The sequence below is a fragment of the Polyodon spathula genome, chromosome 42 (genome assembly GCF_017654505.1).
Source record: "Polyodon spathula isolate WHYD16114869_AA chromosome 42, ASM1765450v1, whole genome shotgun sequence".
In the NCBI taxonomy this organism is placed as follows: Eukaryota; Metazoa; Chordata; class Actinopteri; order Acipenseriformes; family Polyodontidae; genus Polyodon; species Polyodon spathula.
Window position 1 is genome coordinate 903,652 of NC_054575.1, and position 16,763 is coordinate 920,414.

The 16,763-nt window shown below is 37.7% G+C and overlaps 1 protein-coding gene across 4 annotated transcripts; it reads left to right on the top strand.

The window, feature by feature from the left end:
- Nucleotides 1–295: 295 nt before the first annotated feature.
- LOC121305296 (leukotriene B4 receptor 1-like) lies at nt 296–8,894 on the top strand. 4 transcript variants are annotated; one of them, XM_041236886.1, is made up of 5 exons: nt 296–625; nt 773–833; nt 4,654–5,190; nt 6,949–6,975; nt 7,132–8,894. In XM_041236886.1, the coding sequence occupies exons 3-5, from the start codon at nt 4,694–4,696 to the stop codon at nt 7,688–7,690; spliced, it is 1,083 nt and encodes a 360-aa protein (XP_041092820.1). In that variant the 5' UTR covers nt 296–625; nt 773–833; nt 4,654–4,693; the 3' UTR covers nt 7,691–8,894. The 4 variants fall into 4 exon arrangements, with proteins under 4 accessions (XP_041092820.1, XP_041092822.1, XP_041092819.1 ...); XM_041236888.1 differs by lacking the exon at nt 773–833 and having other exon boundaries at nt 4,821–5,190; XM_041236885.1 differs by lacking the exon at nt 773–833 and having other exon boundaries at nt 297–625.
- The last annotated feature ends 7,869 nt before the right edge of the window (nt 8,895–16,763 follow it).

Genomic DNA, 16,763 nt, shown 5'->3' on the forward strand with positions numbered 1-16,763 from the left:
TTCAAATTTTCAAAGTAAAATGTCAGGTTTTGTTGATTACTTTAAATATTAATAAAATGTAGATGAAATATCTTGTCATTGCAATGAAATGTGTGTATTCTGTGTAATTTAAGCTTTCTTTTTGTTAAAATACATTTTTTGAAATAATAAACACATCCTTGTTTTAATGTTTTTGTTTTTTTGTTGTGAAGGTCCCTTCACTGGGGTCTTTCCAGTCAGTAACCAATCAGCTGATTCTTGTATTGACTGACCTGCTTTCAGCCAGTAACAGGACCCAGACGACACTGCTGAGGTGACCTAGGAAGTGCAACACATTTCCATGGAATAGGACAAATAGAACAAGTGTAGTACCAGAAATGTGTGCTTTAACATGTGCTTCTTTCAAAACTGCACATTGGAGTAGTTAAGGCAACGTTTATTGTTTTTTTTTTTTTTTTTTACTTTATGAAACAAACAACAAATTATTTGATAGTCTGATAACAGACAAGATTGTATGACTATGACACATCTACCACGTTGTTACCACCCCCGAGGTATCTGTAGTTCTGTTTCTCACACAGGGATTCACACTTCAGACCTGCACTCGACTCGTATGTTGTTTCCAGACCGTCCTTTCAAATTAAAGGTAAGTCATATATTTTAAAGTTGATAAAAATTGGTGTACATTATGAAATGGTTCTGATAAATGAAATATTAATAACATTTAGCAATGGCATATTCTAGTGGTTTTCAACCCCTTTTTTTTTTTTTAAACTACTCTTTCTGTCTGGAGATTTCAGCTCAAGTGTCACTTTGCAATTTCCCCTGTACTGAACGGTAGCGCAGTTTCAAAGGTAGGCTTATCACAAAGGAAGAATAATCTGATTAACTGGTTTTTTTTTGTTGTTTGTTTGTTTTTTTTAAACGAAAAACATTTATTTAATATATATTTTGTCATAACAGTTTGGGACTGACAAGAAACAGATATAGAAATTATACCTAGAACTACAGTTGTCATTGTGTCTGTCATAATAAAAAACGATGGGTTTGGCTCCTGAACTTCAAATCTTCGTGCTTGTTTTGAATAGCTACAGGAGATATTTTCAGACATGATTCATCTATCAACAGCTGTAAAAATACTTACTTTCTATTTTCAAATACTTACTTTCTAGTTAAAATTGAATAGACCAATACAACGCAGAACTGCACAGCAAGTCTTAGGCGTGATTATATTGAAAAACAAAACAAAACAAAACGTTACCGAATAATAGTTCACCAAATCAGCTATTGCAGGAGAATGAAATTAAAATAAATTAAGGGAAAAAAAATACAAGTGAGGAAATTAAAGGTAAGCACTATGTTTCGTAGCGTGCGGCGTTGCAGTAGCTTTATATGCATTTTAATACAGCGGTATGCAGGTACGCCTGGCAGTTCTTATCATCTTAGCATAAATATGTGTGCCATTTAAAATAATTACAATATCAAAAACGTGATCCTCAAGATAAAACTATAATAACTAAGAAAACTGCTGATAAACTTTGTATTAAAGCCTTCAAACTTTGATTATATAAGATATATATATATATATATATATATATTATATATATATATATATATATATATATATATATATATATATATATAAATATTATCCAAAGCTTCGATATGCTGTACAATTATATATGTTGTTATTTATTATTATTGTCACTTTACACATTCTGCAGACTCTCCTGAGAGGACACAACTTTACACAACTCAGAAACCTGTTTTTTTTTGTGTTTTTGTTTTTTTTTTTCAAGAGAAACGATACAGAACACCGAATATCAGTTTCATTAGAAATGTGGTTGAAGTGGTCGGGTTCCAATAATCCACTTTGTTTCACAGTTCATTATGGTGTATTAATAAATAGATTGTTAGACAATATCCAGGATGTAGTAACAGTTGCGAACTACTTAGATAAAGTAAAAATAAAAATAAATGAACAAAGCCAATTCTCTAGACCTGAGCTAACTTTGTATCACTGCGCCTCATCTGAAACCAAGGAAAACACGAAACAGACCACTACCAAGAAATTCATTTCTTATGAAAACAGATTAAAACAAAGCTAAGTATGTCACTATGACAGGCTAAACACCCAAATCAAACCAACAGAACGACAACAACACAAATGTCACACCGATTTGTTTGAAGAGTCAGCTTTGTGTTTCACTGTTAAAAATAAAAAAAAATAAAAAATAAAAAAACCCGACCTATTACAACTGGAAAATAGTAGTATTCGTGTGGTAACTGTGCAGTGTAAGTAAGCAGTCAGATATCAGATAACAGGTATTTAATAGTAATTTCAGTAGGAAATGTGTAGTATTCATAAGTAGAGAAAAAAAAAAAACTACTTATTAGAACAAAAAATTACTACTTATATACTGCTGTATTCTGTAGTGATTGTGTGGTAATTAAGAAGGCAGTTAGAAGTAAAAATGTAATAGCAATGCCATTTATTATTATTTTTTATAACACTTCATTACGAGGTCAGTGGCAGCACAAAACTCAGCCTTTGGTTTGTTTATAAGCGCAAATTATTTCTTTTATTATTCAGTTCAATATTCAATTCAATTAAATATTTATTTCGTCTTCAGAACTGCTCTGTCTTTCCCATTTGCGGCCAACAAAGCTCCAGACCTCCATTCCACACCTCTCTCCCGTTCAAACTCCCCAAAAGCCCACGTTGCTTCCCCCACCTCTCTTTCAAACTCCTCTACTCATTTTTCAGCGCTCGTCTCTTAGTCAAGTTTGAACACTCCCACTAACATGTGTACAGTATCAGAGATGCACATTCTAGAAAGTTCAGCTGAATTTATAATGAGATGTGGTCCCACAGTTAAATTAACTACAAATATTTACAATTCCAGTTACAGTTTGTAAACATATTAATTGTCTATCTGTGACTAAGCCCTTCCTCAATTCTACTGTACTTGGCTGCAGTCCCTGATCCTGTCTGGATGGTATCCTTTGAAGCTGATAGCTTACAGATATATATGTACCTGAACCATAGTCTACCTTGATAGCATTCTGTAATTAGAATTATTTGTTGTTTCTTTCCGCTAACCTAGTTAGGTTCCACAGAGTGGAGGCATCACCACTTTGTTATTGTTGCTTGTATGGTTTGGTTCCACTGGGCTATATTTTCAAACCTTATTGGAAAGAGAATTTTGAGAGGGAAATACACCACACTTACTCTATTGATTAACTATACAGAACCCAGGTCTCATAGCTTGGGCTCACACATAGATCACCTCTAGTCTCTGCTTTGGATAAAAGTTTCTGCTAAATGACGAATTATTATTAATAATAATAATAATAATAATAATAATAATAATAATAAGAAGAAGAAGAAGAAGAAGAAGAAGAAGAAGAAGAAGAAGAAGAAGAAGAAGAAGAATAGTGTTACAGGTTAGGTAATTAATTAATTATAATAAATTAATTATATTTTTTGTCCTTTGACAGACAATTATAATTGTAATAATTTTTAAGGCTTATAAGTACACCTTACTTTAGGGAAAAACAGGTATTTAAGTGTTTGCATCAAAAATGCATTGAGCACAACTGGCAACGCACGAGAAAAAGCAAACTGGGAAATGCCAACAACTGCAACTGTTTAAAACGTTCTTTCAAAAGTTCTTAACAGATTGATGCAATTGTAAGTGTCACAATTGCCTGCAGCTTTAGTACATCTCATTGTAATATTTGAGAACCCTCATTTGCACGATCGCCAAACCATTTTTGCAAATTTATTCAGGATCGCCAATAATTACATATTCATCTAAGGCTGAACCGCAAAGAAAAACTGCTGCCGCAAAGTATTCCCTAAAAAGTAACTGATCAGTATCTGATTTCTGTTTGTAACTAGGTGACATATTAGTTGTGTCTAACAATAAACGTTTATGCTATAGATGGGTAACCTTTGAATATTGGAATCAATAAATTGACACTTACTAACATAGCCATTGCTATTCTGTGAACTAATTTGCAGATATCAAATTAATCGCCGTTTTCTTTACAATTTCGCAGTTTCGTGCAACTTCACCATAATTGCAACATATTCACTTTTATAAGAGATGACATCTCTTGTGGCTCTGGCTACTGAAACTTATGATGAGACACCCTGCACGCAATATCTTACCTTATTATAAATCATAAAAGATTGTAATTTGGAGCTACTATTACATACTATAACATACAAGAGTCGTGGTGTTTTAAACTTTAGATCTGCACCGTAGTTTCTTATGTGCAAGATAAGCTGCTCTTGAGATGTAATGGTGACTCCTTGATTGCTCTCATGTGAATTATAATTAATGGAAAAATGAGGAAAGTCTGTACCAGTAATTGAAAGTGGATTTTCCCCCATTGAACTGAGATCGCTATATTCATACAGGAGCAATCCAGCTTACATTATAAATTTCTTTTATCTTTAGCTTCTGCAGAGGCAGCCTATCGCAAACCAGACTATGAACTTGTCTTCCTCTACCTCCTTCCCGTCTCCTTTTCCACCTTCTTCTTCTTCCCCTGGTCTCAACCTCTCAAATCCTGGCCACTTGACCTTATTATGTTCTTTTGAGAAAATGTGAGAATTAAATCAGAAGAAAAATGTGTCTCTGTTTTTCCCCTTTCTTTTCACAGGATCTTGATTCTTAACCAGATTCCAGTCCAGCATCAAAAAATGAATTTCTCCTCTTCTACCACCCCCTTCCTCTCCCTCCACCCTCCACCTCCTTCCTCCTCCCCTGGCCTCTCTCAAATCCTGAGCACTGTCTGCCTGACCTTGGCATTTATTCTGGGTTTCCCAGGGAACTTGTTTGTGATGTGGACAGTGTTGTGTCGTGTGGATCGGCGCTCCGTCACCTGCCTGCTGGTCTTGAATCTGGCAACAGCGGACGCCCTGGTTCTGCTCAGCACTCCCTTCTTCATGCGTTATGTCATAGGGGGCCAAGGATGGGAGTTTGGGTCAGCATTCTGCAAGCTGGTTCATTACCTCTGCGGTATCAACATGTACGCCTCCATCTTCCTCATCACCGCCATGAGCCTTGACCGCTTCCTTGCCGTGTCCCGCCCCTTCCTGTCCCAGCAGCTGCGTACCAAGAAGGCCCTGCTTAAAACTCTGCTGGTCATCTGGAGCCTGGCTTTCCTCTTCGCGATTCCCATGCCCATCTATCGCAGGTGAGCATTTATAAGAGGAGATATCGGATGCATTAAAAAGAGTGGAGATGGGCACATGTTAGGGGACCAATAGTCTTCTATTATGGGTGAGTGTTTATAAGGAGTCCTAATGCCTTTAAAGGAGATAGTGACCGCATGTTCAGAAGAGAACATTTTACTCTCTGCATTTCTAAGAGAAAATGGCCATCCTCTTCTTGCTAAAGACAAATAAGGTCTCTGTCCCTTGGTAGTGGAAGAGAGAGGAACCACATGTCCTTCCAGAGCGCCTTATGGAAATGTAATATATACAAAATATATTAAGTGGAAAATACACATTTTCAAATATATGTTACAATACACTGTCACAGTTTTCTGGTAAATATATTGTAATATCTTCTAACATAACAATTAGGGCGTGTTACCCAACTAAAAAAAATAATTCCCTGAAACTGGAAAATGTTATTATTCTGACAGTCCATAAAATTAGTTTTGAACTGCCGGAGCCAAGGTATTTATGTATAATGCCTCTCGTCTTTGGAACTTGCTCCCTTTTAATGTTGTTCTAATGAAATTTCTCTGTTGTAGAAAACAAACAAAATGTTTGTTAGACAATTGAAATTTTTCAAAGGACAAAAGCATGCCATCCTGATAGCACTGTTCTAAGTGGGTAATCCCGTTCTCATGCCAAGATTTAAAAATGTTGTTTTTAAAAATTATAATAAGTCATTAGACTTAGATCATAGGCATTGCTCTGTTTCATTTTGTTGTGCTGGCTTGCTGGCATAGGTCAAGGGTGGATTAAGACATCCAGCCTCAAAGAGTGAGATTTTCAGGTCAAAGAAAGAGACTTTCCAGATGGTGTGCTGTGTCTTAAGATAGGGCCTCTCATCTCTGGTCATGTAATAGTTTATTTTTAAATGTACACTGCTTAATATTGCATATGAAATATTTTATGTACCATTATAATATTCCCATTATATTATTAATAATATACAAAACTACTACTGCGAATACTACAAATAATAATTATTATTATTTCTAAACATACACCACCCACTCGATATATATCTCAGGTGTCAGGGTCCAATATAATTCCACTATATATCGAGGGCCACGATATAGCGAGAGACCCATAGAAAAACAAATAGGCTAACAAATACTGTACAACCACTCCCTCGTTTTATCAGGGACATCAGAGTCCTCTCATTTTTCGTATAAAAAGCAACACACTGTTTTAATTTGTACTGTGGAGGTGTGACAGAAATACAGTGATTTGTGGTTGTAAATCTCCCTCCTGACCTGTGAGGATGCTAAGCAGCAAGAACAGAGTTCCCTGGAGGGGCTGGTTTGACAGTTCTTTCCCAGGGTTCAAGGGAAGTCAGCCAGCCAAGAAGGGGGCGAGGCTCTGTTGCAATAACGCATTGACCCGGAAGGGAAACCCACGTGGCAGCCGCAAGTTGGAGAGAATAAGTTGCAAAACCGTTTACCAAGGGGTTATGTGTGACAGCATAAAAGGACGGAGAATCATAATCTGCTCATTTGTTTGGTTTAAGTGTTTGAACTCTAAGGACTGTAAGAGGGACGTTTGAGTGTTTTGTTTTGTTTGTCTATAATTGTCTTGGCATAGTTAGTCAATTATTATTAAAAGTATATTACAATACTAACATTGTTAAAAGTACCAGATGTTACAAGCATTTGGTAAATATTCTTCACTAACGACTTCTAATAAAATACCATAAAAAATTCCCCTCTACCATAATGTATGTGTTTTTCATATAGGAACATGACGACAAATATATATATTAGGTAAGATTTACTGGATGTTTTTTTGTTAAAACCATGGACTTTGAACTGGAATATTGAACTGAAAAAAAGAATGCGTCCAACACAACTTATTAAAAGCAAGTGTAAAAGGCTTGGTTACTAGCTAACTAGTATTTTCTTTTTCTCCTTTTTGAATAGCGTTTCTTCAGATGGAGTATTGTTTTACTGCATACCGTGCCACAGTGATCCAAAGCACTTGGTTTTCCAGTTCCTGTTGGAGACCATCGCTGGGTTCCTGATTCCCTTTTCCATTATCCTCTTCTGCTCTTTATACTTTTGCTGGAAATTGAGAAGCGTGTTTGAGAACAAAAGCAAAAGCAGACAAATTATTCTCTCCATTGTGGTGGCTTTCTTTGTCTTCTGGATGCCCTACCACATTGTGAACCTCATCCAGGTTTCGGGTACTTTAGCTGTGGAAGAATCACTCAGCAAGGCCCTCCTGGATGTTGTGGTCACTATCAAACCCACCGTGACAGCCTTCACCTTCTGTAGCAACAGCATCAACCCCGTTCTCTACGTCTTTGCCGGGAGCTCTTACATCCAGAGCGATGGAATCAATTTCATGGCTGTCATGTTGGAGAAAACCAATTCTGAAATGCCGGGATCAAGGAGTTTTCCGCAATCAAGTAGAGCAAGATGGATTGAATCCTTAGGCTCAGGAGATTCGCCAGAGAATAAAACACTTCATGTCAAGTAGAGCCTAATTGGAGCCTAGAATTTCACAGTACTAATACCTAATAGGAGACGAACTGGAGGCTCTACAAATAGAAACTCACACCTTGGTTATAATATATGTAATATATGCAATTACAATGCTACCTGTAAAATAATTATTTCTGGTATCAACTCCAACTGGAATCTCTACTGGCAGAATTGAAATGTATGAAAAGTATAAATACAGTTCTTTTTTGGTAATTCTTTTTTTTTTTATAGGATCAGTTAAAATGATTTGAAGAAATCTATGGCAAGTATTGGGGGGTATGCAGATTTTCTGACTAATTCCTTTTACAGTGTTGGTTTGCAGAATATCACAGAGTGTGCTGAGGGTGTGGAATGGGTTATCTAGCCATGGTTTTAATGCTGAGTTCATGGGATCCTTTAATTTGTGTGCCATTAGCACTTTTATTGTAATTCTTGAGATCTATTAACCACTTCTGTGCTGCCTAACGTAACTTTTACGTCCTCAAAGACGTCTGCTCAGTGCTGCCTAATGTAAGAGTTATGTCCTAATTAAAAAACATGTTTTAAAAAAAAACAAAGCTGGATTGCCGTTTTTCCATTTAGGATCGATCATCTAGAAGCTTTTACAGACATGTGGTGTGTGGTTCTAATTTCCTAATGTTAGTGATAAAATACCTTCATGTGACACAGCCTGCTTGAATGCTAGCGCTGGCCAGCGTTAGGATGCGTCCAGAGCAAATTTAAAAACCAATCTGTGTGTAACGTTTGTTTCTCTCCAATGAAACAAAGTTTTCCTTTGATTAGGAGCTGTGTTACCAGTTTGTGTTTCGTGGAATTAACACCTGCATTTCTCAGAAAGAGCTTCCTACAAAAGGTTGTCATGCTGACATTATTGAAATGCCTCACATGTGTGGGGAGGCACTTGAAATATGTGGCCAAAGGTGGCTCTTTGATAATTTATTTGAAGTCTTCCCATTGATGATGGTAATGGGAATGTAGAGATGGGAGCCCAGCTAACAAGAGCCCAGCTAACAAGATTTCAGTTTTTGCAGGTACCAGGCTTTTAGTGTCTTTGACAGACTCACTGAGAGCAGAAACTGACCCAAGACTGTGACAGCTACAGGAAGCAGGCTGATCTCTGGGATGCAAACTGAACATTTGTGAAACTGCATGTGTGTTAAAATGTTGTAATAACTATACTGTGTTTTAAAGAATATAAAGCCAGCAGAAATATCAAAGTGTTCAAACACACTGTTCATACAACAAGTTATAATATGCTCTGTATTAACCTATAGTTATATTAAAGCATTCTATATTCCTGTTTATTCTGTTATAACAGTGACAAATATTATTGTATCTTTGTAAGTCTGAGTAAAAAGGGAGCTAGGTGGGGGTCACGCTGACCAAAAAACACCCGTGAAATGAGCTAAGCTTGTCTTTGTCTGAGCTACTGGTGCAAAGGTTTATAAACTTGAGCAGCAAAGCAGAAACGAGAATATCATTTAATTAACTAAAATGTTCACAGTCAAGTCTCTTATTTAAAGAAGTAAACTTGATCTGAAAGTAGACCTTTGTGGAGGCCAAAATTGAGATGGAAATCGTGCACACTGGGCTGAAAAGGAAAAAGGACACAGTGCAAGACAGCAAGAAGGGCCTGTAGAAGACGTGCTGAAACCTTTAAAATCACTTTATACAATGGATAACAGATTTAGATATAACATAATGCACATTAGATAACAAAGCATACAATATATTGAAACATACAGAATATAAACTTGGTATTTCACTGTGCCAATTAAAAGAAAACAGATCCAACATGTGCAAAAAATTGTGAAATTTTGTGAAAAATATGGAAGAATTGTGCCTTTGATAATGAAAGCTTGAAATCTGGTAGTAAGGGCAAGGCCCTAATACATTTTTGTAAAATGTTGCTTTAGGATAATCTTATAATATATTATTAACAATTTTGATTAATGCAAATCTGCAAATAATAATAATAATAATAATAATAATAATAATAATAATAATAATAATAATAATAATAATAATAATAATAATAATAATAATAATAATAATAATTGCATGTACACAAATGCTCCTTTTAATATTATGTTTTTCTTCTTTCTCGACCAAAACCTTTGACTCCAGGGAGAAGATTGTTACTACCTAATAGTTTCATGCTTTTATCATAAAATGCACAATTCTTACATTGTCTGCTGGATTGAAAGGGTGGCACCCAAAGTATTAACACCATTCATATTTTGCCAGTGTTATGCAAGGATCTATAGGTGTCTATGCCTTCTCTTTAACTTGTACTTTGTATATATCGTCATCATCTTCAGCCTTTTTCAATCCACTGCTGGATGAAGGCCTCCCCAAGATTCTTCCACAAAAGCCTGTCTGCTGCGTCCCTCATCCACGATGCTATGGCGTGTTTCCTAATTTCATCTTGTCATCTTCCTGGAGGTGTTGCACAGGCTTTAACTCACAATGCAGTCATAAGAGCCACTACCAGCACCAACAAGGAGGCAGTGTGGTCCATGGTTAAAGTCCAGGGCGTGTAACCAGAAGGTCACCAGTTCAAATCCCATCTCTGCCACTGACTGACTCACTGTGTAACCCTGAGCAAGTCACTTAACCTCCTTGTGCTGCATCCTGCAGATGAGATGTTAAATCAGTGTCCTATTGTAAGTGACTCTGCATATAATGCACAGTTCACAGCCAACCTTTTTAAAGCGCTTTGTGGTGGTGGGCTGCTATAAAAGGTGTCATACAACAATAAATATATTATTATTATATCCTACCTACCTCACTTTTCCAGAGTTAGCCTTGAGGAGTCTATTTAGATAATGAACAGGTAACGAATTATGAGGAATATTTATTTGAAACAAAATCAACACTTATTTTAGTAACAATCTCTGTACATAATACCCATGGGAAACAAACATATGACAGCATTTAATCTGTAACAAATGTCATCATTTATAATATCCATGTAACAAATTAAGGCAAGTTATCTTTTCCATATATTCCATCTGTTGAGTTTCACAAAATCTTATTTTGACGAACATAGATCAAAGGAAACTCTGAGGTTAGTTATCTTTATGCATAAGCCCAGAGTAGAACAGTACATAATAACCTTGATCGAAATTCATTGTATCCCCTAAGTAAAAATATAAATGTGCTGTGGCAGAGCAAAGTTCTGCCCTTTATAAATTGGCAGTTATGGGGTTAAATTCCCCTACCTGCCTGGGTTTATTGTGTTCAGGTGGCTGGGGTTGATTAGAGTAATTAACGATCAATCAGCGCCCAGCCACCTGACATAAAAGGAGGCCTCAGCTTCCCATTAGGGAGAGGAGGGAGCTCAGGAAGCAAGCAGATGGTTGTGCGTGCTAATTTATTTGTGTTCTTGAATTTCTAATCTAGTGAAGGCATCGCCCAGCCTGGAAACCTTTATTTTTGTAAGTTTTCTTTTGTATTTTGTTATTTGTGTTTAAATAACTTTGTTTTGGCCATTGTGCCCTTTTATTTTGTGTTTATTTGTAATAAAAGTATTGTTTTTTTGAACTGCAGTCCACTCGCCAGCCTGTCACATGTGCATACACAGTACAATACTTGAGATAGCAAGAATACAATAATGTCAAACAGTAGAAGCAGTAGCCAGCAAAGCAGACTAACAGGCAATGAAGAACATAGGGGTTGCCAACTTTGCCAGTCTTCCTTTATCTTGGTCAAATACAGGACATTGACAGTCCCATAATTGAACAGCTCTGAACTTTTGTCTTCGATTCATGACTCATAGGACCTCATATATGAAAGGGCACTAAACATTATGGTGCACCATAACTGCACTGACAGGGAGGGTGACCCGGAGAGCTGTAGGCGGCCGGGAGATGGTGCTGTTTCCCCTGAAGGGGGGACAGACAGAATGGGATCCCCTGCTGGAAGCAGATCCCAGTCCCACTATCCTGTTGGCTCTAGCCTTGAGGAACCGCTTCCGGTCCGAGGCATGAGACGCAAAACTCATGCTGGTCCTCTGTGGGCGTGTTTCGAACCGCAAGAGCCGCACTCGTGGAAGCCCGGCATGGTATGCGCGACAGTGCATGTGCTCGGGTTGCACGGTGGAGTGCACGGGGTATGGGTGTGCACGGGTATGCATGGGTTGACGGGCATGGGTTTGTGCAGGGTGCACAGGCACAGGTCTGCATGGGGCACGGGTGTGCACGGGATGTATGTGCACCTGCGCTGCGAGGATGTGGTTAGACACACTTAGGGAATAATCCCTCAGAAAACCTGATTAAAAGAAACGCCGTGTGCAGCTGGTGTCTGGAGCAGGCTAAGGTCTAACAAAGACCGCTGCTGTGCTTAAGGTAGGCCCAGGGCCAACACACACACACCTCATGTTTCTTTCCTGAAAGAAAGAAAAACAAAAAGTTAATTACAAGTAAATATTACGATAATTAACAATAAGGCTCTAAATAATAACCTGCGAGATAGGATTGAGAGTCCGCAAGCTGAAAAGAGCGAGTAGCTCGTATAATAAACGAATCAGCCAAGTGCGTAAGGGGCAGTGCCAGCCGGCACACCGAATACAAGAGCTAACAGCGGGTGCCAAAACCAACCGAGCCCAACCGAGCCCAGTGATTTTGCGGTCCGCGCCCAGCGAAGGTAAAACTACCGATTCAGTGAAATAAACCCTGGGAAGGGGCAGCTGCCAACGGAGGGTACAGACACTGAATTAATTAAATAAAGAGAGTTGAAAGAACAGCCGTATAGTTACATTCAACCCCGATCAAGGCTGAAAGCAAAAGAGGCTGGGCTTCCTACGCTCTGCATAGTCATTCAGCACCCGAGGGGCGGGGCGCTGACATCAGAGCTACGGAGGCTAAAGGCAGCTTTTATATTAAGATCACCATAATCCTATCACCTGACGGCGATACCCATTAGTTGATGACTATTTTCGAATTGAAAGAGAACCACGTTTCTGTAACACCTATCACATCATAGTTACTTGTTAGTGCAGTAGCTTCAAGTTCTAACATTTTGCTTTTGAGACTTCCAGCATTTACATAAATACATTTAATGGCTGTCCATCCGAGTTGTTGCCCTTGTTTTGATGTGGTTTCCCTTCAGTTTTTTTGTTGATTTCTCCCCACTTCTTTTATATTTTAAATGCTTCTGAACCTCCTGAGGAACTTAGCAGTCTATATACGTTATATATTACTATATTTATCTTGCTAATATTATTACCCAATTGGAATACTGTACTTTACACTGCTTACAGTAAAACACATTTTTATTTGCACTGTACCTATTTACAGTATTGTGTTTGGAATCGTTAATGAAGATTGCAGCGATGTGACTTTGACTTTGAGTCGTGTTGTGCTATGCAAAACTGCACGTAGTTGGTTTTGAGGATGGGTAATGAGAGGACTCAAAACTTTCACAATACTGTATGTACAACTGACAGCTTATGCTAGATTTACTTGTTCCCTCATGTAACCGAAACCCAGTTAAACCAAACGTTTTTCATGTTCCCAGAGACTTTCGGATAAATGGGGTTGTACTGTAGTTTTTTTTTTTTCAAAATTATGTCTCAATCTAGGTGATGCAAAACTTTTAGACATAACAATATGCATGCTTGTGTGCATGTCTCTGACTGTGTTTGTGTGCGTGCATGCATGTGTGGATGTGTAAGTGTGTAGGTGTCGGGTTCATGAACAATTTTGAAAATCTGGAAAAAGAATGGCATTTTTAGAACCCCTTTTCCAGGTCCTGAAAATGTATGTAAATGTATATTTGTCTATCAAGAGCAAAGAGCAACGTCAGTGCTTTAGTGCAACGTCAATATGGCGGGTCTATAGTAAAAGCGATGACTGTGTACGATCTGTTGGGTATGTCTGACTTAGTGTATTATAGCCTACTAAAGTCTGACCCTCCTTGCTATGATGTTTGTGACATTAAGAGCTGGTCTCTTTCTCTTTCAAAGCATGGTGCAAAGAATACTTGTCATTTGTTTATTAATGTACTTTACAACCACTGTATTACTGAACAGCAAAGCATGAAATGATCAAATGTGATGTTCGTCTCTCTATGTAAACATTAACGTACTTTCTAAGGTATGTGGTCATGCTTTAATTTAAGACAAATTAAAGCTAGCAAACAGTGTAATTCGTAGACCCAGGGATTTTCCATTTCAGTTTGTTTTGGAAATAAAATGTGTGAGCCTGAAGGGAATGTCAAGCAGTGAATACGCACACAATTCTCTCCTCTGTTCGGAAAGGAGACGCACCAATAGCAGTGATTACATGACCTGAGATTGAATATTAAGGTCTTCTAAGGAATGTTGTAATAGTTTTTGCGCTAGAACTGATTATTCTTTTATAAGGGTATTTTTTTTTTACAAACTGAACAAAGAAGCTGGGAGTGATATTTTGGGTTTTTGAGCTCAGGAATGTAAGGAGAGAAGGGTATTTTGTTCTGCTTTGCTTGTTTGCATGGGGGTGGTGGTGGTGGTGGGGGGGGGGGGGGGGGGGTCTCAGAGATAACAGATTCAAAAGGAATGTGAGGGGCCATGCTTGCCTGTCTTGGTGGTATTGGTGAAGTAAAGGAACGTTTGTGAGGCTTAGAAACTTGTCATGAGCGAGAAAAAAATCTGGAGATACCTGTTGCTTCTTCTGACAAGGAGTGTATGTAGTTGTGAGCCAGGCCGCATGACAGCGTGATTTAATCTGTGCACAACTCTAGTTTATACTTTTAAGATGAGTGAATTTAGAAATGCTTTTAAAGGGAGAGAAGAGGAAGTCCCTGTATTACACATGACAGCATATTGTCTGCCTCGATCGTAAGAGGTTTGATAAGGGAAAGTTACTAAAGATTTATTCTCGTTCAAAAGAACTTGGAATATAGGAATTAATGAAACATTAGCACAGACCAAGCAAGGCTCATCACCTCCAGTATGTCTGAGTGAATAGAATAGTCGGAGATCGATAATATCCTTGGATTGGAGCATGAAGTGGGAGGGGGGGGCAGTATTTGTTACGAATCTTGTTTTTTTCTCCTCTATTTAAATTTGACAGACATCCATTGACTGCAAGCGCTGATGTAAGCAGATTAGATGAGTGCTGCTGGTACTGTAAGAGTCAGAAGGCCTAATGGAGCGTGCTGTGTTTTTTAAATTTATTTGGCTGCCATTCGGCGACTGTAAGAACTGTTGGTTCTGTAAGACTCTTAATCTACGAGCATGGCTTTGATTTCTTCTATTAACATCTATTTCTTCTATTAATAGACACCAATCTAGGGCATCGCTGTACACAAATAAGTGCTACTGTGAGGGTAGATATTGCCCAAGATAAAAGCTTGTCGCTGGGACTAAATTTAAATTTTGGATCAATTCCTTATAAATCATTACTTTTTGATGAAGATTATGTAAGGATTATGTATTATGTATTATGTATATATATATATAGGAATACACTGAAGTCAGAACAAAACTATTACACTCTATCATGGCAAAATACTCTTATTTACAAGATTAAGAGTATCTAAGGGGGTTTGTAAGGAATTTTGTGATAGTTTTTGTATTAGAACTGATCATTCTTTTATAATATTTTATTATGACAGATATTATTAATGATGGCGTCATTATCTTATTAAAAAAACTAAAAAACTAAAAACACCCACATGTGTTTAATATCCCATAACCTCACATAGTTATTGATTAACTGCGTAAAAAAAAAAAAAAAAAATTGTAATAGAGAACTACAGCGTGCTGACTTCAAAGATGAAAATATTCATTCTGCTGCTTTTGGCAGTGGCTGGATAATCATAATCTTTTCACAGGATCCCGTATCATTGATGTCCAATGTTGCAGCATACAAACTTGATAGGTAGTAACAAATCCCTGTTCAAGCTTTGAAAGAAAGGGTTGGGGAGGTTTATCAGTGTCTTTATCACAGTGTTAGTGACTGAGGATTGTATCCCAGTCTAGGCTCTCTGTCTGCTGTGCAGAATGAGCCAGGCTTTATAAGTTACTCCACTAAATCAGCTTACAGAGGGAGTTCTTCACCGCCAGTAATGCTACTAAAACCTCTCTTTTCACAGCAAGCCAGGTTTATTTCTTTGTCTCACGCTCCTCTGGAATAAATGGTTACGCAGAAACTGTTGTCTATGATGGGGTGCTCTTGGACATCGGTGGAGGCTACAACAGAAACACTGGAAAGTTTACTTGCCCTGTCTCTCTACCAGTTCTCCTTCTCGACCAACAATGCCCGTGAAGACAGGACTAACGTCTGGCTGATGTTGAATGGGAATTACATGATGCTGAACCATGTGGATCTTCCTGGACTGACCAGTGTGAACCAGTCACTCATTATGCTGAAACTGCAGAAGGGCGGCATTGTGTGGGTGCGCCAAAGCTGCGGGCCCACTTGGTCAGAGGCTGGATCTCGCAACTTTGCATTCGGAGGATGGTTGATGGTGGAGGATTAATCATTTCCACTTGAAGCACAGTTGTAAAGTTTCTTACTTCTTTAACATCCTATTATATGTGTTGTTATTTTTTTCCATAGCTGATTCTAATGTATTAGTTCAGGTGAGTTTAGTAAGAACATAAGGAATGGTTTATTCATAACAAGGTTGGGGGAACCATTTATTCAGTCTGTTACAGAAACAATTTAGGGGAGACTTGATGGTCTCCTCTCATTCATAAGACCACTAGCGATGTGCAACTGCCATTTATTCCTCATCTGCATCTAGAAATTACAGTTTCATAACTCAGATTTAGTAAAATAACATTGCCTAGTAAAGAAAAGATTTAAACAAAACAGCAACAGAGAACAATTGATAACACACACAATAGAATATTAAACACAGAAGAAATATTATTACAATGTAAATGGCCCTTCCATGTGTTTGAAAAGTTGTCAATGACATATAATGTTGAGCACCCTAAAGAATGATTTAATCTTTTAGTTTCTGTTTTTATCTGTGTTTTGTTTATTAAGACCTTGATTGTTAAATTGTCACCCAAGTTAGGAAAAAATAAAATAAAACGAGGGGCTTGTAAACTTGGCTTGTTAATGTTATTT